This window comes from Bidens hawaiensis, unplaced genomic scaffold (genome assembly GCF_021521415.1).
Source record: "Bidens hawaiensis isolate Kalapana, Puna unplaced genomic scaffold, B.hawaiensis_p1.1 tig00034182_1, whole genome shotgun sequence".
Classification (NCBI taxonomy): Eukaryota; Viridiplantae; Streptophyta; class Magnoliopsida; order Asterales; family Asteraceae; genus Bidens; species Bidens hawaiensis.
The window spans coordinates 42,091-64,773 of record NW_027495893.1 but is presented as its reverse complement, the minus strand read 5'-3'; the positions used below and the strand labels follow the sequence as shown (position 1 = coordinate 64,773).

The 22,683-nt window shown below is 35.5% G+C and overlaps 2 protein-coding genes and 1 pseudogene across 2 annotated transcripts; all 3 read right to left on the bottom strand.

The window, feature by feature from the left end:
- Positions 1-4,863: 4,863 nt before the first annotated feature.
- On the bottom strand, positions 4,864-11,643 carry LOC143585842 (uncharacterized). Its single transcript, XM_077067526.1, has 10 exons — positions 10,281-11,643; positions 9,327-9,797; positions 8,927-9,228; positions 8,160-8,810; positions 7,800-8,078; positions 7,075-7,236; positions 6,079-6,990; positions 5,581-5,796; positions 5,244-5,504; positions 4,864-5,148 (listed from the first exon to the last, which is right to left on the bottom strand). Exons 1-10 carry the CDS (start codon positions 11,641-11,643, stop codon positions 4,864-4,866), a joined length of 4,902 nt encoding a protein of 1,633 aa, XP_076923641.1.
- Positions 11,644-13,084: 1,441 nt separating this feature from the next.
- On the bottom strand, positions 13,085-14,741 carry LOC143585843 (vesicle-associated membrane protein 711-like). The gene is made up of 4 exons (XM_077067527.1): positions 14,525-14,741; positions 13,666-13,856; positions 13,408-13,571; positions 13,085-13,300 (listed from the first exon to the last, which is right to left on the bottom strand). Exons 1-4 carry the CDS (start codon positions 14,739-14,741, stop codon positions 13,213-13,215), a joined length of 660 nt encoding a protein of 219 aa, XP_076923642.1. The 3' UTR covers positions 13,085-13,212.
- A 2,450-nt stretch (positions 14,742-17,191) lies between these two features.
- Positions 17,192-20,810, bottom strand: LOC143585841 (uncharacterized; annotated as a pseudogene).
- Positions 20,811-22,683: the final 1,873 nt, after the last annotated feature.

Sequence of the window (22,683 nt, the reverse complement as noted above, 5' to 3'; positions counted from 1 at the left end):
AGTTTGGTGAGGGACCCAAAACGCGCGAAAATTATTGGTGAGACCCATAACACGAGAAAATTATTATTTGGTTATAAAAGAGTGTCACAAATAAATAAGATTATGTAACCCATTTAAGGACTATCTAGGTTTGGTGAGATCCATTAATGTGCTAAAAGTAGTTATTAATTTATTAATTAAGTAAACGCTAATCTAGACAATAAGTAATAATTCTAGACTCTTAACTTAACTAAAACTACTAACCGGCAAGTGAACCAGTCGACTTTAGTACAGCTAAGTAAGTCCGGATATCGAACTTACGAGACTATTTTTATTACGTAAACTAGCTAAATTAGACTCAACTACATACACGACTATTTATTTATTATTATTGGGGGGGTTGTACTAATAAACTTATATTAAACTAATATTTAATCACTAATTAATAAAACTTAAGACGACTAAACTTAGAACTTGTAATTAATTCAGATAATGATGAAAAACAACCTAGGCTAGAATCCCCAAAGTTTTAGTTATTACTTAATCGTAAAATGCTTGTTATGGAACCGAGATCATAAAATATTCACTTAAAAGAAAACCCGAACAGGACCCCTGACCCTTCTCAAGATTTCTATTAAGTTCTTAAAAACACCAGCTTTAATATTAAACTTCCTTACGGTTATCTAATTATTTTATGACAAGTATCTCTATAAGAAATCCAACCTTACAGCACGAAAATCAAAGGTAGTTTAAAGTATTCACTTAACTAGATAAACAAAGCTGAAAAATCAAACCTAGACGGACTCCTTACGAAGAACTAAATCTAGCAATCTTGATCAACCAAGACTTATCATATAATCTATCACCTTACAGCTATTTAGATTAGCAGCACACTTAGGTCTATTTGATTTATATTATTGTTCCTATGGCTTTATTGCAAATCAACCATAAACTAGTCAAAAACACACAGTAGATTACCTAACAGAATCCTATCTTATGACAGACAATCACCAAGGAAACTGTGAAACAATAAAACTCGTTAAACAATCTTAAGCACACATATGCATCGAATAAATAACAATAAATCTCTTACTTAATCATAAACCATAACAAAAGCAAGGTCCAAACTAAAATCCAATATCAACAAAAGTTGATCATAAACCTAGGTGATCTAGAGGTTTAGCCAACAACCATACTCAAGAACAAAACAAATAAATAAGGTTCAAATAATAAATTCATGACGAAAACAATAAATTCAAACCAAATAATAATGATATTTTGATGAGAAGGTGTTGAACCCGAACACTTAGTGCTCGAATCAATTACTTGCTACCTCTTTCCTGTACTTCGTTTGGCTGCTCCCTCTCTTTTGTTGTGTCAAACTCCTATTTTATAACCAAGCCCCTCTCGTAAATTATTATTTAATTTTCTGGGCTTGACCTTCATCTTGATAGGCCTATGAAAACAAATATGTGTATGTAAATAATCAAGAATTCAATATAGTTTTCATGTTTGATTTAAATCATACGTATGTTTTAGTTTGCGCTTTTCGTTTCTTTCTCCTAACTCCAAAAGTTCTTTTAATAAGGAATAGTAAATTTGCATTACACAAATGTAAACGTGAGTTACCATTATTATTATTATTATTATTATTATTATTATTATTATTATTATTATATTTGTTCGTTTGTTTCAAGTTTAATATTAATGCTGCATATTAACTCATTATCTTCATAAACCTTAAAACCCACATATGAACCAATTAACAATAATATTCAATAAAAACCTGGCTTAAAAGAATTGAAAGTGTAGGAAATATTTATATAAAAAAATATATAATTTAGACCATATCACCCGCAAATTTGAGTCAAACGTATGAGAAGTCTCAAATTACAAATCAATCAATCGGATGACTTGAAAGAATATTGAGAGCAATTAGGGAGTGGCACATAGAATTTTTTTTTTATAGGCATTTATGTTTAAAAACGTAAAATATGAAGTGTTTCATAGTTACTTGTTTTACGATAAGAGAAAAGAAGATTGCGAATGGTATATTTTTAAGTTAATAATAAAATACTCTTAGATCAATTTCTCTTGTTTCCACTTTTATATTTTTTTTTTGAAATCAAACTTTATTGGTTTGTTAGGTTCAAATAAAAAGTTTGATTTTTCTAAAAAGGATAGGAAGAAGGGTATTTTAGTCTACTGCTCTAATTTAATTATAGTCCGCTTACATTAATCTCAAAACCCACTTACATTAATTTTAAAAAACCCATTTACATCTTCACTTATCTCATACAACCATCACCACTCCACCACCCACCGCCACCACAATCGTCACCCACCGCCACCACCTAGCGGAAAGTCTACCGAAATTTCACCGGAAAAGTCGTCGGAAAGTCACCGAAAACAATCTCCGAGAAATTTCGCCGGAAAAATTGCCGAAAAACTCACAGAAAAGTCGCCGGAAAACGGCCGTTGAAAAACACGCAATGAAAAACACTATGAAAAAATACAATGTAAAAAACATAACGAAGAAAACACTATGAAAAAAAAACACAACAACAAAAACACAATAAAAACACAATTGTATGACACAACGCAAAAAACATAATTCTATGACACAACGCAATAAACACAATGGAAAAAAAACACTATGAAAAAAAAAAACACATCGGAAAATACAATTGTATAAAACAATTTTGTTTTGGTAAAACACAATTTGTAAAAAACCCATTATTTTTTTTAATTTTTATATAACAATATGGTACTCATATAAAAGATAAAAGAACATTCGTTATTATAGTGAATTTGTTTTTCAATAAAAATGTTGTAAACAAAAAACTTGTGGACGTTTTAAAATGATTGGGAAATTTGACATTCGCATTGAATATGAAGAGAGAAAGTCAACAAATATGTTATTCCTTTTCTGCCCTTCCCCTTATTTTCGTACTTGATTTCCCCTAAACTAATCTCAATCCTCCATATTCAAAATCAATGGACTAAATTCCTTCTTATTCTTTCTACAACAACCATACTTCTTATTATAATCTAACCCTGTGTTTGAATGTATACTAGAATTCTTGTGTTAAAAAAGTTACTTTTACAATTAGCTCTGTGGTAAACTAGTTACTTCATGAAAATGTAAACCTCTTTTGAAAAAGGTAATTCAAACATGCTACAAGTTAGACAGCGGATATCCCATAATCGCAAATATGTTACCTTTGAGAATTAGATTCCTAACATGTTATTTTTCTGAACCTAAACACAGATACAAATAGTAATTAACGTTTTCCATTTTTACATACTTTTTCTGAACCTGAACGTATTACTTGTTTAGAGACACGTAACCACGAGTCACAATTCCATTTTTACATACTTTTTTTCTATCAGTAATGAGTCAAAAAAATATGATGCACGTCACCATATTGTGTATAAACCCATGACCATGAAAACAACTCAGTAGAAAATTGCGATTTATTAGAGTATTCTCTTCATTTTATCTCTCAAACCTAGTTTTAACTGAGATTAATTTAGTCATGCCACAATTAAGCTTAATGGTTAGCCAAACACGTCATGAATGGAATTGAGATTCCAATTCCAACAAATTCTCATTCCTATTGGAATGTTTAAATTTCAAATCCAATTCCTTTACATTTTAATTCCTACGCAAATTCCAATTCCAATTCCAAAACATTCCACGAACCAAACGAACACCTTAAGGAATAGATATAAATTCCAATTCCATTTCATTCCGGCGAAACAAACACACTACTAGAAATGAGAATACTCATAACTTTTTAGATGTATATTTTTCAGTTGTGTTGTATTTGACTCTAACGGAAGTTCAGTATAAAGATTACATTGAAAGTTGTGGAATTAAATAAAGGGGTGAGTTCATTAGAGAACCAAAAAAAGTGAGGACCTGAATCAAGTCCCGGATCGATAATCAAACACGAATTAACCGACTAACTCTCGTTCATATTAATCAGAACATATAACTCAAAAAACTGATTGCAAACTCTCAAACCCTAATTCGGTTTGATTCTTGATAAACCCTAACTTGTTAACATCTTTCACGTCACTTCTTTTTTATGAGCCCTACCTCGGTTGCATCACACTCTTTCTATAATGTCTAACCATTACTCGGTTATATAGACTAACCTAACTTGCTAACCAAGACATTACCAATTATAATTACAAAACAATTAGGAAATATATTGTAATTAGGAAGCATACCCAACTATGACCAACCTGTCATTATTGGTCCCTCAAGTTCACCGACTTGTGACTTGGAGTCTGGAATTACGTCCAACACTGAAAACCTTTGATTAAACGAGGTCCGACTAAACTCATGTCAGCTACGTTGAAACCAGCTCGTCAAACCTTAACCAGAAGTCCTAAACCCTACTTGTAGACCATATAGCTAAACCCCAAGACTAAACATAAAGTATAAATCATGAGCCTAACCCTAAACTCTAAATGCTAAACCTTAAATACATGTTCGACAAGTTGATTCCAATGCCGCTGGAATAAATTGAATCGGAATTTGTCTCCCTGGTTCCACCATAAACCTTCCATCATTAATAAAGCGGACAATTTTACAAGATAATCTTGGAAACTTGTATCATTGATTAATTCAAAACCAGTGACACTTATGGCAAACGAAGAGGGTGTTGGTCAAACTAACCTAATAAGACATTCATGGAAACATGAGATTTTAACCAAAACTTCTCTAGACGCTTTTGAATTAAGAATATAAAAATGGTAAAACTCCAATCCAAGGACATTTTCTTTACTGTTAGTTCTATTGGACCCATCACCTTCCAAAAACCAAATCTCACGATTCCAACATCCTACCAGCCAAAACAACACTCATATGGTTCAAGAATGGTTGAACCATGGTCCAATTGCACCATTCCCATTTGGAGGAAGCCCAACCGCCATTGGACTTGGTGCACCCGCCACGTACAAGCTATGACCGTGTGTATGTGGGCTGCCACCTGGACTGCCCCCCTGAAGAGCCCGAATCTGTCTGAGCCCTTCTTCATGAATGCGGGCTATTGTATCGAGCTCCTTCATTGATAGAGCCTCAAGCCCCGCCCCATACAAAGGCGCGTGTTTAGACATTTCCTCTTGAAGTGATCCCTCTAGACTACGAATATATTGCTGCATTTGTAAATCAAAATAAAAAAAAGAGAATAAAATAAAATAAAAACTAAAAAAAAAGAAGTAAATTGTATGAAAAAAAGTAAGAAACGAACCTCGCAAGTATGCAACTTGGATTCCATCCCATCAATATATGCTTCACATCGAGCAATTTGCTCCTCTTTCTCATGCTTTTCCCCTTCGGTTTGACCAACCGTTTGAGTCAACCTTCGAACTTCGTCCTCTAGTGACTGCCTAACTTCTTCACGACTCATAGTCTCGGTTGCATAACGTTTTAATTCATCGTCAAATCTTTTCCTTGCAGCTTCCGCATTCCTTAGTCTTTCAGCAAGTGCATTTTTCTCCTTTGTTATTCTCTGCAACAATATTATACAATTAATATTACTATTATTAATATCACTCTACTATTATTATTATTACTATTACAAATACCTTCAACTCGTCACGTTTCCTGGATTTTAGCTGAGAAAGCTGCGCCTCTGCATCATGAAACCTCACTTGGAATATTTTCTTTTCAGTTGTAAGCTTAGCAACTTCATCATCTCGTTCTGACCGAAGCCATTCAAGTTGACTTTCAATTTCCTGCATTTGTTCACTCATTTCCTTTCTCTCCAAAGCAAACCGATCCATTTCAGCCTTCATTTCAATCTGCCATTTCATCAAACATATAACCATTTTTTTTATTATAAACCTAAATAACCAATAGCACAATTACTATTCAAAAACAAAACTTTCTGGCTAAACTTCGAAGTACAAAAATTTTGTTGTCAGTTTATATAAAATGAAAAGTATACTAACTTGAAAAAATTAAAAGAAAACTTTAAGGCCCCATTTTAAAACACAAAACTTTTGTGATCAATCTAAAAAACCAAAAAGTTCACCATTCATTGCACAAATCCCCAAAAAAAAATAATATAGACATATAATTACCTTAAGACGAGCATTAGTGGCTTCAGCATCACTCACCTTTTGAACCAAAATCGCCTTCTCTTTCGCCATATTACAAACCTCAGCTTTTGTTTCTTCACGAATACGAATAACTTCATCTTCACTAGCACACAATTGATGCCAAAGAGCCGCGCGGTCAACATTGGCCAGGTCAGCAACCTCCTGCATCATGCTTAAAACCGGTCTAACAAACTCTTGTTCCTCAGAAACAAGAAACACCAAAATTTCCAAATCTATATCTACTTCCCGACTAGTATCCGTACTACTCGTGGCTCGGTCAACGAGCCGTTTCAATATCCTCAACCTGTAGGGCTCATCAGCATACCACTTAAACAATATAGCATAAAGCATCTTCACAAACCCTATCACACCCGAGTCTCTAGAAAGCCCTAATGTCTCAACTAAACCAAGAACCGAAGTGAAATCATCCCGGTGCACTCTCAACTGTTCAACTGTTTCACCTTCCACAGGATCCTTATGCTGATGGTTTTCAGTTACAAATTTTGATGTTAAATTTAACCGACGAGCTAACCGTCTTTCCAAAACCATTGCTACTGATGCAGCAAGTATTCCGCCTTGAGACACAATTTTTTCAAATGTTCCGGAAGCTTCAGCAGCAAGGCACGGGATGGATAACATGTCTAGTAACATGTATATATCAGAAAAGTTGGCTGTTGGAGCAGTGAATGATTGAGTGTCTCCATTTTCACCAAATAAGTAAATTCCACAAGGCATTGACGGCGTGATTTCGACATAATCATCATCATTTTCGATGTCTTTTAATATGGCTTCGGCTACATCAGTACAACTTGCTACTGTTCGACTTAAAAAATCAAGAACACAAACGGGAACTTCATCGCCTAAATGTTTCAAACGTGTACGAACCGACCTGACCTGCACAGAGCAACACATGTTTTGGCAAGTGTTGGAAACAAGGAAGTAATATTATAAAACATATAGCGGGTTAAATGCACGTACTGATTCCGGAAGACGCTTGCAGGGTAATGCAGCTTTAAAGATAAAGTCAGCAGTTGCTGCAAGTGATGAATCATTCAAGTCTTCCAAAAGATGAAAAGATTGAAATAGAGCGCGTTCCCATACCTCACTGTTGCATTTCAACTGAATAAGTGCACCAAGAGCCTGAACATGAACATGAACATGATGTCAGATGCCAGATAACCAATTGCATACGCTTGTAAATGAACTGAATGTTCAATGAACTGTTTGATAGAAAGTTCGTTACTTAATAAACGAAACGAACATGAACACATGTCTCGTTCGTTCACTTCTGTTCACAAACGTTCATTTATGTTAGTTTATGTTTGTTCTTTTAAATTTGTTAGTTTACGTTTTTTTAGGCTCGTTAATATATTCATTTAAAATTTTTAGGCCCATTACAATACCATCTAGTTATAGTAACTTTTTAAGCCCAACACATTGTTGTTCACATTTACTTTTATTGGTTTTAGCTCAGTTATGTCCGTTCATCTATGATCATTTACGTTCATAAACAGTTCGTGTATACTGTAAACAAACGAACATAAACAAGCGCGAGCACGTTCATTTGTTCATTTTCTTAACGAACAAATACGAACGAGAAAACCTTGTTCCTTGTAACTGTTCATGTTCAATCATTTATGCGTTAAAGGAACACTAACATGCTTCATTCGTGTTTGATTGGTTGTTAAAAGCAAACATCTTACCGGTATTAGCAAGCTGGGCTCTGCATTTGTCTTTTCAAGTCTTTCCAATAGTGTGCACGCAGCAAGCGGATGTTCAGAATGATCAACTAATTTAGGAATGAGTGAAATTAGGTCAGGTTGCAGATGTTTTGGAGCCTTATCCAAAACAAGAGCAATCTTTTGTGCAGAGTGTGGTCTGCGTTTCGGCTCTGGACAACCCTGTGGAACAGCTCCATCTAGTGATCTTAATGAGTTCACAATCAACCCTAATAGTTCCTCAGATTGCTCAGGCCATTTAGTCTGTTACAAGCACACAATAATCCACTAAACAAATATTGACTAATAATAATGAGAAGAGACTGAAGTTGAAACGATGCATACTTTAGAGCGAAGAGATGAACTTTCTGATGAAGAAGCAGCAGCACTCGTTTCAGGTGGAGAAAAGGCGTGATTCCCATTCATGTCTGAGCTTTGTACAGCTGAAGCAGTAGAAATATCATCTGTACCAGAATCCAGTCTGTCGTTTACATGAAGATGTGAAGATTCTGAAGAACAGTTGTCATCTGGAGAAGGTCTATCTGAGGAATCATCTTCAGATGTTGATGGTTGACAACACTCGACCATAATATCAAGAAGCAAATCAATAATTGCCTGCTGTAAAACCTTGACTCCCATTAAAAGATTCATTAAACTCGGTGAAGACTCATTCGTTTTAGAAGCTTTCTTCCCGTCACTGGAACCAGAGAGCTTGGTAGGTAGAAGCAAACGTTTAACTTTAACGGGGTCGTCAAGATAAACACGAAGTCCGGTTAAAAAACCGGCTATCGCACCAGCATCCATAAGAAGCTTTTCTCTTAAGGTGACTTGAGGCTGTGAAGGATTATCACCATACGAGAGATGAAAACCGGCTTTAGAAAGAAGGCTCCGGAACAAGTCTTCTTCATCTCCACTTATTCCTTCACTGTCCTCAGAATCAATCAGTTCATCAGGATCAGTTGTCAAAGCATCCTGATCATCCTCTGAAGCATAAACCTAGATAAAAATAAATAAATAAATAATAATAATAATTTTTAAAAAAATGCTTTCTGTGACAATTAGATGTTGGTACTAGATAAAAGTAATATGAGCAAATGAACCAGCACACTGACCTCTAGATCTGCAAACTCAAACCATGGACAGCAATCCAAGATTTCACAAACAAAAACAATGGTGTCTCGTACAAGAAAACCTGCATCTGCTTCAAGCATATCTGAAACCTTCATAAATTGAAGAACTGAGTTATTCCAGGTTTTAGTACATATAGATGACTCTTTCCACACGGTTTTAGAAGGATTCTTTTGATTCAAAACAGCCATCCTGTATTTGACCCAAAAGTTCTTATCCGGGTCAGTTCCAGCAGACTGATCACTCTCTAAGTATATGCATATTGTGTCAAACGACTCGTAAACACCTGCAATAATAAAAACAAGATTGTCGGACTTATAGCCAGTACAAAGATTATTATTTTAAACATTTGGTAAACAGAAGTAAATTTACTAAATGACTCACCAAGACGAAGCTCACAACCACCAGCTTGAAAAAACCTGCTAAATATCTTACGAGTTTCCATTATGTCTTTAAAAGACAAGAAATTCTCCACCTTCCATGTAAAAGAACTCATTTTATTTATCTTATCTGTAAGAACACCAGTGTTACTAGATTCACTTTCTTTATCAGTGAATTCATGCATTATAGATGTCTCCTTCATGATTAAAACTTCTGCAGAAAATACAACATCATGAACAAGGAAGCCAGAGTCTTGATCAAATAGACTCGTGAGAGTAACAAATTCACGCCAGCCCCAGTCCTTTGCGGATTTTGAGTAGCGGTTCTGAGATTCTTTTGTGACAGATTTGTCCTCCATCTTTTGGTTGACAACCGACAAACGGTGGTTCACAAAACAACTCCAGTCACTTGTAGTGTTTCGTGAGTCAGTAACTTCAAGGAAAACTGAAAGATGGCATGGCGGCTGTGACTGCCCTGATACAATGAAGCAAAAGTGTGAAAATCACAAACCCTTCTCACACACAGTCTTTTGACTTATTACAGTTGCAATAATGACTTAAATAGTTTGATGGGATCGAGTATTCGATCTATTCTGCTCATGGTTATCCTATCATTTGATAATCGGTTTTGTTGCAGCTAGTATGAACTCAATAATTCATAACTTATTATATAACTCTAGAAAGCAAAAGATTCTGGGTTTACCTACACAGTAGAAAGTGATTATTACAACCTGAAGTCACAATAATGAAATCATTATATTCAAAGTTCAAGCAACCCCCCTCATAACTATAATTAAGTGTAAAGCCAAGACAGGGCACATTTATTAGTTCATCGAATATTATAGACTTCAATTTACAACTGTCCATAAGTTATAATACTGTCACAAAAGTGGTTAAACATTCAGCTGACATGAAGGAGCACATAATTGTTCAGAAAGAGGACTATAACACTGCATACCTCGTGGGTAAACTATAAGGCGACAGTCACGATTACCAATCTGAAACCTTCTGCTCTTGATACAAAGGCCTGTAATCTTCCTTTTCTTAAGAATATCCTTCAACCGTGTGAAATTTTCAATCTTCCATGTGAATTTCCCCATATGCCCATCTGACTTCCGAGCACCGCTCACAATTCTACCTCCAATTGACCCCCCGTTCTTTGAGAAGCCGCAATGCTCCTTAATAACATGAAAAGACGTGCTAAACACCGCCGTGTCGTCCACCAAAAACCCTGAATCCGCCCCTGAAAAATCCATCATTTTCATATAATCATTCCACCCTAAACTCGTGTTATCCCCACTCTTATTATCCGCAGCAAACCGCCCATACGAATCCCTGTGTATATGGTTCATCCCTGGCTTCTGATTCAAAACTGACATCCTAAACAAACACCAACAACTCCTATCCGAAGCAGACGCCTTCTCCGTATCCTTACTCTCCAAACACATGGACAAATGCTCAACTCCATTAACCGAACTCTGGTAAATACTAATCCTTAAATTACACTCTCCGGCAGGAAACACGGGGCTCATTATCTTCTGCGTCTTAATCATCTCCCTAAACAAACTAAAATTATGCACCTTCCACGTAAACTTGCCGCTCAAAACGTCCCCAACGGGCACCGAACCGGAGACAGGAAGGTCGCTGTTATCCCTGACAAAGTGAAGGGACTCGTTGAGTATCAAAATATCGGCGGTAATCAAGAGGCAGTGGTCCTCGTTAAACATAAAACCGGACTTGGCGTCGAGAATGGATCCGGAGGGGGTGAAGTCGCACCATCCGTGGGACTTCTTCTTAGTGGAGAAGCGGTGCCAGGAGTCGCGGTGAATGGACTTGGAATCGTCGAGGGGGTTGACGACGGTGAGGCGATAGCTGGCGAAACAGTCCCATTTGGAGGAGGAGGTGCCTCTGGGGTCCATAATCTGTAAATAAATGGAAATATAGCCAGGCAATGCCTGAGAGTCGCCCTTAGGGTAAACCAGCAAACGGCAATCGTAACCGCCGACTTCGAAATACTTACTCCACAATATCCGAGTCTTAACCCTAGGGAAATTCAAGATCGTCCACCGGCACGCGGCCGCGAATTCGCCGCGCCGTTCGATGCTCACCGACTCTAATGATGACGATGAGTACGACGGCGTCGGGTGCTCGTCACTCGCCGGAGTGGTCGCATTCATCAGTTGTACGGACGGTGGCGGCGGCGGCGGCTGTGAGGATGATGACGATGACGAAACTGCTGCTTCTGCTGATGAAGAAGATACAGCCTCGGATGAGGGTTGATGATGATGATGATGATGATGCTGGTGGTGGTGATGCTTCATTGTTTGATTTAACCAATTTTTTGTGTTCTATTTATAGATTTTTATTATTGTTATTATTATGATGTGTTTGGTTTTGAGGAATGAAATGAAATGTAGCATATGGAGATGGAGGAGGGTCTGGTGTAGGGGTAGGGTATAGTGTGGGGTGGGAGTCACGGAGAGGGTAACACTCAGGACTGCTTCGGTATCGGTTTGACGCGCTAGAGCATCTCCAACGAAGACCTCGTATCAAGGTCCGGATGAGGTGGAAAGTGGCGGACGGAGTGGTGTTGAGCAAACAGACGGGGTGGGCCACCACTCTCACGTCACTCTACATACATTGCAAATATAAAGTTTTAATATTTTTAATGGGATTTATGACGGTTTGATGTTGTAAAAAACATAAAAGTTTTTTAGAGATGCTTGAAATCTGATTTGGCATACTGACGTAGAGGTTTATAGGAACTAGCGTTGGAGATGCTCTTATGGCTATCGCGCGGAATGGTAGGTAGTTGTATAGCAACGTGTTGACTTTGGTCAAGGTAATATGTATCGTCTATGTAATGTGTATATCTGGGATGTATGTTGTAACGATGCAATGATATGTAATAAGATTGTAGTAAAACATGGTATCATAATGTTTTTATTGCTAAAGAATGGTGAATAGTTTGGGATATAGGTGTGTTTTTGTGACGTAAATGATATAATAAGTGTGTATTGTAACTAATGGATAGGTATGTTTTGTATGATATAAGGTTGTAGTCATGTCTAACTAGAATGCGGTGTGTTGATATATCATTTTGTTGTGTTACATTTGGGTAATTTGTTGTTTGTATGTGTAATATGAGAGAAATTTTGGCAAAGGTGTTTTGAGTATAGGTGTGTCAATGTGACATATGTGGTGCAATAACCATGTGTTATACGTGTGACAAGAAATGAGGGGTATTAATATGCTTATGAGATGTAATAATCCTTGAATGGTGTCACTTTCTATAATACACATTGAAGGTATCACATATATTGTAATGTGTAGTAAGGATTTTCTTTTGAATAAGTGCAAGGTGGAGTATAGTGGGTATAACAAAGTGTATCAACTATCAAGGTGGAGTATAGTGGGTATAACAAAGTGTATATGGACTATAATAACAGTATCCATGAGAATGTCATCGTGCATGATTCAATTTCATGGTACTAAAACACATGTATATGTGTATGCATAATATACATGCATTTGCATACATTGTATGTGCTTTCTCTTGCTTATTCAAAAAGAAATATAACTGTCAAACCAAACAAAACCTCTTATAACACACAAAAATGCAAAATAGTTTTGTTCTTACACATAAATTAGAAATCGGCCAATGTTTAAAGACTGATGGCATAAATAGCTACAATAACATTTAATAATACACACATGCAACAAGTTTCACGACTCACGCTAAAGATAACAATCCCACATGATTTGCAAATGAAATTGGAATCGATCAGATTAACTTTAAGCAGAAGCTTAATATTTAATCTAATCGCGATTCCAAATCAAGAATTGAGTTCCCAAATGTAAACCAACTTACCAAGTCTCCATTTTTATCCTTAAATACAAGTAGGAAGTGTAAGCCCATGACAAACAAATGCCAGCACAGCATAGGCAATAACCAGGACAAGCAGTATGATAGCAATCCTGCATTTGGAGTCAAAAGAAATATGCCAATAAGCACAAGGTTGATTTTATAGAACAACTACTCACATTTTTTATAAAAATAAGAAAATATTATAAGAAAATATTACGTGAGCTTGACATTTCTCCACCAAACTGTGCTCCTGAACCGGCGAGTCTGCTTTCTGAAACGCAATGTATTGGTTTGCATATTGGATGTTTTATCTACAAGCACCTCCAACCGATCACCTCGGTCTAAAACCTTGTCTATATTCTCAATCATCACAGTTCTCACCTGTTTTATCATAAAAATCACATCATCATTAACAAATCAAATGAGATTTCATTAAGAAGATAAAGTTTGTGCTTGGTATCGATGTAAAACGCACCTGGCCCATTTCACTTTTTAAACGGTTTATCCTATCGGCATTAGGATCATTTGAGTAATACTCCATTTGTTGGCTCAAAACCCTTGAAAACTCATCATTCATGCCATATGCTTGTGCTGATAGAACTGCTCGACCATAAGTTCTTACAAATCTCTGATGAATGTCTTCAAGAAAAGCAAAAGGAATTCTCCCTGCAATTTATACAGTGTTATTTATACACACCATTAATGAGCAAATTTATCATTCAAACAAAACTAAATTATGTTAAATCTCTATGTCACTCTAATTAGTTAATAACTTTGACAACAGACTTCCACACATGGGGAGGGGGGGGGTTTAAAAGGGTCGTGTTCGCGGGTCCAACCCACCCGGCACGAACCCAAACACGACCTGCATATTCGTAGGTGTAGGTTGACCTGAAAGTGTTATATTTTTTGCTCACATATTAACACTTTAAATTTACATATTGACAAGAAAAACTACAACTTTATATAAAAAAAAACTATACTTTATTTATAAAATTTTATGTCAATTTCCTTTTCGGTTTGCGTAAGATACCCAACCAGTTTAACTAATTACAGTAAACACATATAAGAAAAATAAAATAAAATAAAAAGTAAATGGGTAAAAAGAAACTGGTCGACCCGTGAATTTGGTGCTAGGTTTGTGTCTTGTTTTCATGGCGTGTCTCATAAATTCACACCCCTACCAAACATCCCCTAAATACATCAGCATAATCGTCTTTAAAAGCCCAAATTAGACTAACAATAACCCCCCTTGAAAACCCTAAATCAACCTTAAATCCAGCTTAAGCCCAAACGATCAACGAAGAAAAGAGTCGATTAACCTTAAAACTTACTTCCTGCAACATCATCAGCCATACAGAGAACAGTGAGGCCATCAGTCCGCTTAACATGAAAAATATAGCGATCTTGCGAATAAGAAACGTTCATATCATTATCTCCAGGGGTTTTCTCCAGAATTTGCCTCGCAATGGTGCTCGCATTCGTGGGCGTGGCGCTGAACTCCGCTAACACCACAGATCCTCTGGCGACAAGCGTATACAGAATCGTCATCTGTAAGAAACTGAGCTGAAAATTTCGGTGGTGGATTGGATTGGATTGGATTTTGAGATCCGATCAAAGCTAGGGTTTCATGTATGCACTGAGGATTCAAATGCTGAGTTGTTTTGACTCAAAAAAGATATCTTTTGTTCAAACACAAAACGATATTTTAATTTTTTTTTATCAAATTAATAATTCTGTTGAAGGTTTGTTAAGTGGTTAACGATGTTTTAAAATTTTAGTGAAGAAAATACAAAATGTTAAAAAGCGGTCTTAAGTTTTAAGCCATCAAGAGGTTAAAATCGAATTGTGAACCGGATCGTATAGATTTTAAACCTATCAAGCCGACCGATGTTTCTTGGTTCTGAAGGTTTGATGGTTTATGAAGATTCTTGATTATAATCATCTATTTAACTTCAAATTTAGATTTTCATGAAATTAAAAGGATCCGGTTACAATGAAATTGCATGTAAATGATCAATAAGCAGCACCGCAACCCCATTTTGAAAAGCAAAGCAGATTATACTGAAAACAAAGTTATAGTTCTTCAAACTCTTTTTAAGGACTTAGTAGTTTCAGGGCCAAAAGACTCAAATCTATCGAAAACAAAATGAATGAAGATGTATTGATTCTCATATGCTTTCTCATGCTTAGCGATTTTTTCTGATTCTGTTTTCAATACGCCATGTCTAACAACAAGCCCACAACCTTGATGAAAACACTTATTTTTGTCTTTAAAAGGTTTTTATATATAATAAATAAATAAATAACTTTTCTTTCTAAATATGATTTAAGGATAACTTTGAATTTTTGATGCTTTCGGATAAAATTATTAAATATTATTGTTTGTTTTAAGTTGGGTATATTTCAATTAGATGGTTTAATCATATGTGAGTAAAATGCCAATAAAATAGAGTTATCTGCATATCTTGGGTTAAATAATATGCGAGACCCACCGGCCCATGTTTTACAACTTTTTTGTTTGTAGTTATACATTTGTAGTATTTGAAAATGATAACTAACCATAGCATACCTACCATTATTACACTAAAAGATAAAATATATTAAATAAAAGTAAAATTCTTGCCTGCGTAGTATTAGGTAGTTGGTCAGGTAAAGGCTGACCAAGCCAATGATACTTAGCTGGTCTTTTCGGTGATAAATTTAAAAGTTGAATATCTATAAAGGGAGAGGTGTCGTCTCAGAGCTGGACAACGTAAGGTAACAAAGATTTTTGAATGCACCAAACGTGAAAGACGATGTTCTTGTATCTATAGTTGTGCTAAATCACTTTTATGCGCTGATGAATCTTTAACATCTAGTATGGATGAGTCAAAAGTTATGAGATTCAAAACTTTTTTTCATACTTCTAAGTTTTGTGTTGGCAATCCAGTCCAGGTTGGGACAAACAATAAAAACTCTATATATAATCATTCAACTAAAACACCAATTCAATCATTCAACTTAGCGTTCTTACACGTGGAAAACCAATGTTTTAAACAAGTAAAGACTAAATGCAAGGGGGATGATAAGTGCTTAAAAAGACAAGATGCGAGTAAAAAGATAGGTACCTCAAATTCACATTCAAATACCGAATTCATAATCAAAACACGCATATTCCTTCATGAAAGGAAACCAAATTCAAGCACCAATTATTCCGTTAATTCCAAACCTAAACATCCCATATCAAAAGGAAAAAAAAAACAAGCGAACGCTGAACAAGTTGCTTGCCTAATATCCGAATTATGATTCGTGAGAACTCGTGACTTGACCTTGGTCTAGTGGTCTGAGTCCTTTACGAACGGTCTGCTTCTGCCTCTTTTCGATTCTAGTTTCACACCTTAGCATTCAGACAAAAACTCTTCGGTTTCAGTTATTTAATCAGAGTTAGGAGTGTTGACTTATTGTTAGTTTTTTTTTAAAATCATTTGGGCTTGGGTTTACGGGGATTTCTTTACGCTTATTAGGTAAACGGTTTCCCGTTCTTTGACTTTAAGTAATTTATTTAAAAAATCAAGTTTGGGATGGACACAAATAATATGGAAGGGCCGAACTCAATATATGTTTACACCCTGAGCAAATCCCATATTGGTCATGGACCGGAGAGATCCTTGGGTCATAAGTATACGCCCCGCCTCTTAAACCATCAACACATTTTGGGCTTAACTCTAGTGGACGAGAGGAAAGCTCCATAGTTAAGCGTGCTCAGGCGGAAGTAGTAGCATGATGGGTGACCTTCTGGGAAATCTCTACATGGACAACCAAAATCAAATTCGTGAGCTCTTCTTGGGTAAAGCGGACAATATTGGTGGTGCGAGGGGTCGGATGTTACAAGTGGTATCAAGTCCACTCATGTGCCGTTCGGCAGGGCCGTCTCCGAGAATACAAAAAAAAATCAAGGCCCATGATATAAAAAACAAAAGGCCCTAAATACGAAACAAAAGTTTTTTTTAGCAAAATGATCTAACAAAAGTACTTAAACGAATCGTGATGCTCTTTTGGCATTTTTGGAAGCAAAGCCCTCGATTAACTCTTTGTAATCCATGGTCTCTAAAACATCGTTTTCAATAGCAATAATTGCCAGTCCATTAAGTCTTTCTTGGGGCATTGATGATCGTAAATACGTCTTCAATAACTTCAACTTTGAAAAACTTCGTTCTGCCGATGCCACTGTTACCGGAATAGTCAACAACACTCTATAGGCAACTAATGCATTAGGGTAAGAATCCACCTGTTTCATATTGTTTAAAGCATCAAAAGAATTAAAAATTTGACAAGGTAAGAAAAATAATAAAATAATGCATTAGTATAAACGGACCTGTTTCAGACTGTTTAAAACATCTAAAGGGCTTATAGCATCACTAGGTAAAAAGGTCTCAAACAACTTCAACTCTCCATAAAGTTCTTCAGCATCAATATCAGATTCTTCACCATTCTTCAATGCATCTTGAAGAGAATAACAACACGATTTAAGATCTTTTTCTCCAAGTTCCCTCAACTTTTTAGGAAACAAAAAACCAAATAGTTTTTCGTATTGTTGGTATTGTTCAAATCTTTTTTCAAGAGATGAAATCGCTTGATCAACAATACATAAAAAGTAATTGACTCTAAAATCCTCCTCCGCTGAAAGTAAAACATCTTCTACATTAGAAGTCTCCCCAAATTGTTTTTTCCTTCAAATCAGACGCCTTTGATTGAATATTGGTTCAACACCTAATTCAATTGCAATTTCCTTAGCTTCATTGATCGCCTTAGACAACCTCACTTCTCTGTATTTCTTGAAGAAATTAATCAACTTCTTCACTTGATCAATAGCATCATCAATTATCATATCCTTGGATTGCAATTTTTGACTCACCACATTCACGTTTGATAATACTTCATACCAAATGATGATTGATACTATAAATTCAAAATCACTAAATTCATTCTTTGTTAATGAATTAGCGTCGCTTGTTGTCTTGGGATCACCCTCGGTATCCCTAACCTCAAGCAAAGCTTCTCTTACATCCGATAGTTGAAATCTAATAGGTTTCACACTCTTAACCCGACTTTCCCAACGAGTCGCAGACAAAGGCTTAACAGTCAATCCTTTAACATTGTCTTTTAAAATTTGCCACCTCTTTGTAGAATTAGCAAAGATATTGAAAATCCGTTGTATGCTTCCAAAAAAATATTCAGCTTTAGTACATGTGGTAGCCATGTCACATAATACTAGATTAAGACTATGACAACTACATGCGGTATAAAAAGCTCTAGGATTCATATCTAGGAATCTCCTTTGAACCCCTTGTTATTTTCCTTTCATGTTGGCTCCATTATCATAGCCTTGGCTGCGCATATCATCGATATCAAGACCAAGAGATTTTAATTCTTCACGTGTAACATCAAAGAGTCCTTTACCCGTTGTATCATTAGCAATCAAAAAATCAAGAAAAGATTCCTCAATGGTAACAGGTTTGGAGTTTAAATTGACACACCTAATAATTAAGTACATTTGTATTAGTATAAATAACATACCAATATAATAAAACAAACAATTAAAGAATTAGAGTTTAGATTGACATACCTCACAATTAAAGTCATTTGTTCTTGGTGACTTTTATCCGGGGTGCAATCAAGTATAATGGAGTAATACTTTGCTTGCTTTATCTTCTTAATGATTTCTGATTTAACTCCGTCGGCTAGTACAAGGATTAGCTCGTTTTGGATATTGTGTCCAAGATAATGTACGTGAACTTCATCATTCATGATACGCCGCACATGCTCTTTAATAATTGGGTCAAACTCTTCCAACATCTCAATCAACCCCAAAAAATTCCCATTACTTTTTTGATATAACTTCTCATTCGTACCGCGAAAGGCTAAACCATTCTTAGCTAGAAACTTAACAAGTGCAATAATTCTGAAAATGACTTCTTTCCAATAATCTCTTTCCTTATTAAAGTGGTCATGCGCGACTTTGTCAATCGTTTGGTTACAATTCAACCTTTGTCGCATTTCAAACAATCTTTGCATATTCCTCATATGTTCAAAGCTAAGTTCATGATCTTTAAGTCTATCGCTAACATGCTTCCAATCCCCATAACCATCAACATCCAACGAACCTTTCGGGGGACCTTGTCTACATACCTTACAACAAAAGCAAAATAGTTTGTTAACCACTTTTGAATACACTAACCATGTTTATCACAAGTCTCTCTATTTGATAGAGTCCTAGTATACAAACTTGAAGAAAAACGTCTTCCAAATTTATCCGCGGGGCCCTTTTTAATAGTCAAATCTCCTTTTGGACCTTTCTTTACCAAAACATTAATCAAGTTAGGATTAAGTCCATCCCAAGTTGTAGGATCAAAAATATCAATTTTCAGATGAACATTAGCATCATCGTTATCCAAATTAGCATTGACTTCATCCTCATCCATACTAGTATCAACATCATCTTCATTCACATTAGTATTACCATTAACATGATCATGAGCGTCTTTGTTCACATTGGCATTAGCTTCATGCCCTTCAACATTACCATGATTATCTTCATCAACATGTACATCTTCAAGATATTCATAGACTTGTACATCGTTTTCTTTAACATTAGAACTTTGAGGTTGCTTTTGGAAAATCGTATGTATATTCGCATTCTTCTTAATTTGTGTATTTCTCAACTCTTCTTCTATTTTCCTCTTTTTTTCGTTTTTGACTACCGGATAAGTGTTTAGATTTAGGAGGCATAATATCTAAAAAAACAAATATTAGCATAACTAATTAACTAATCAATAATCAATTGTCCAACCGATAAACTCATAAAAGTTAACAAATATTAAACATTTAAACTATTTAACATAAAAACTTAAATTAAATAAAGGTAATGAATTCAAATTAATCACATTAAACAAATATTGAACAAATATTAAACAAATACTAGAAAAATATGAAGTTAATTTCATAAATCATAAATAATGTTAACTACTTGGCTTGAAAGTGACATACAGTCATACATAACAAAAGTTACAGACTTACAGTAGCCAAACAGACAGGTCGATCAATCGATGAAGAAGGAGTAACGACGAAGAACGGAGTGCAGGTCAGAAGCTCTCTGGTCGCAGAAGCCGGCGCCAGGGAAACGGAACCATCAATTCACTGGTCGGAATTCCGATGGTCGGCAGTGGGTTGGTGCCTGGTGGGTTTACGTGACTATTCGTCAGTATGCGTTCCGTTTCAATCAAACCCTGCAGCCCAGTTTTGTTATAATTATTTTAAAGGAATGGGCCTTTTGGGCCTCTTAATACAAATAGGTTTTAAATAATTACATATACAAAATTTTTTTTAAATTTCATGGGCCCTTAAAGAAAGTGGGCCTGGGGCCTGTGCCCTCCCTGCCCAGCCCATGGGTCGGGCCTGCTGTTCGGGGTGGTGGGGCAAACCTCATCAGAAACGGTGTGTCCCCGGGGGTGTCGTGAGGACACCTTAGGCAAATCCCACATCCTAGATTGGATGGTGGGGGCAAACCTCATCGAGGACGATGAGTCCTAAAGGAGGTGTTTGTAACACCTTAGGCAATCCCACATCGACCATGGACATGATAGATCCTTGGTTCATAAGTAAATGTCTCGCCTCTTAAATCACCAGGGCGTTTTGGGCTTAACGCTAGTGAGCAAGAGGAGAGCTCCACTATTTCGCATTCCCAGCAGGAAGTAATAGCAAGATGGGTGACCTTCTGGGAAGTCTCTAGCTGGATAACCAAATACAAATCCGTGAACCTCTTTATGGGTAAAGCGGACAATATTAGTGGTGCGAACGCCGGATGTTACAAGGATACCCCTTTTTTTCGGGGGCACAAAAAAATTAAAAAAATCTCGATGTTATATATATATAATACCCGAACACTTATAATCTCACTAGTTTTATAATACCCAAACACTTTTTAGACCCCCTTTTGTTTTTTTTTAAATTACTCAAAGACTTATAGGCCTATTACTTTATTTAATTAATAAAAGTTAAATAAAAAATGAAATGAATTATAACACCTCGGCTAAAGCGGAAACGCCTGAGTGTGACATACAGATTGCTCAAACACACATGACACTATTAGGTGACCATAATAACATTATTTCATTCAAATCATCATGTAACACAAAGTTTATCAAATAATACAAGTTGTAAACAAATAAATAAACGAAACGATAAGTTTTTCTTTGAATATCCTATAAGCATGCTATGTGTCTTCTAACCATCATCCTCGTATCTTTATACCTGTAGCATATGTATAAAATAAAGTCAGCTATGAACATAGCGGGTGAGAATCCCACAGTTTGATATAATACGTAAAAATCATACAATTCCATAAAACTTGTGAAATGAGCACACAAGGGTTCTTTACACTCGATGCAATGGACCTGAGTGTAAAGAACAAACGAAGGTCCTTTCCAGTTGGGGCTACCAACGTACTCGGATATGAGGTCTCTTTTCCACTCGATACAAATGGACCTGAGTGCAAAGGGGGGCGTATGATCATACTTATTGAGGCAACCATTTGAAATTCACGTATAAGACAAATAAGCATGTAAGCAAACAAGTCCATGATATGAATTGTAGTTTGTAAGCAAAAATTGTAATTCTTGAGGTTTGATAGGATACATATACTACCCCCAAAATATGAAAAAGTTTAAAAAGGGGGTGTGAGAAACTCACAATTGAAATAGATGACAAACGAGAAACGAAATCCGAAAGTAACTGAAAGTGCGTTAAAGAACTCGAAGCGATTGAACATCTCGAACTATAAATAAAAATAAATACAAAAGTTTAAAGATTAACAGACGGGATTATACGGGCTAATAATTTAGTTTTAAAGATGTCGCATTATATATTTTATTATCTTAAGGCATGAATTATTTTAATATTATTCCAAGCTTAACAGAATTTTAACGGTTTTTAATATTATAACTTTAATACTAATATGAGAGTTACGGTTTTACGTTGAATGGATTTTAGATGGGAATCTTAACTTAAAAGATTATATAACTAAGGTGTTAAATTGAAGTTAACTAATTAAAAGATGACGGATTTTAAAGTTAGCAAGCTAAGGTTTAACGAAATAAAATTTAATGAATTAAAAACCTTATGAATTTTAAAGTTAATGAATTATAAATGTATTATAGAGGAAATTTATAAACTCATATTTAACGATTTAATATTATCTACTTAACGTTTAACTCATTAAAGCTAATATATTAAAGAAATAAGAGAGTAACTAATTTTAGCGGTTTATAGTTAACGAAACTAGTTGGTTAACGAAATTGGAAGTTTTGTTTTAGTTGAACGTGATTAATTACAATTTAAAATTTATTTAGCTTAAAAGTAATTTTATTTAGTTTTAAAAGCAATTTTATTTGATTTAAAATCATTTTAAATATTCATTTGGTTTAATATATAAAGAAAAGAATGGTTTTAAAAA

Coding starts and splice junctions, on each gene's coding strand:
- LOC143585843 (XM_077067527.1), bottom strand. CDS start 14,741: ATGACGATTCTGTATACGCTTGTCGCCAGAGGATCTGTGGTGTTAGCG. Junction 13,857..14,524: donor GGCTGATGATGTTGCAGGAA/GTAAGTTTTAAG, acceptor TATAAATTGCAG/GGAGAATTCCTTTTGCTTTT. Junction 13,301..13,407: donor TGGAGAAATGTCAAGCTCAC/GTAATATTTTCT, acceptor CTCCAAATGCAG/GATTGCTATCATACTGCTTG.
- LOC143585842 (XM_077067526.1), bottom strand. CDS start 11,643: ATGAAGCATCACCACCACCAGCATCATCATCATCATCATCATCAACCC. Junction 8,811..8,926: donor TTGAGTTTGCAGATCTAGAG/GTCAGTGTGCTG, acceptor ATTTTTATCTAG/GTTTATGCTTCAGAGGATGA. Junction 5,505..5,580: donor GGAAACGTGACGAGTTGAAG/GTATTTGTAATA, acceptor ATATTGTTGCAG/AGAATAACAAAGGAGAAAAA.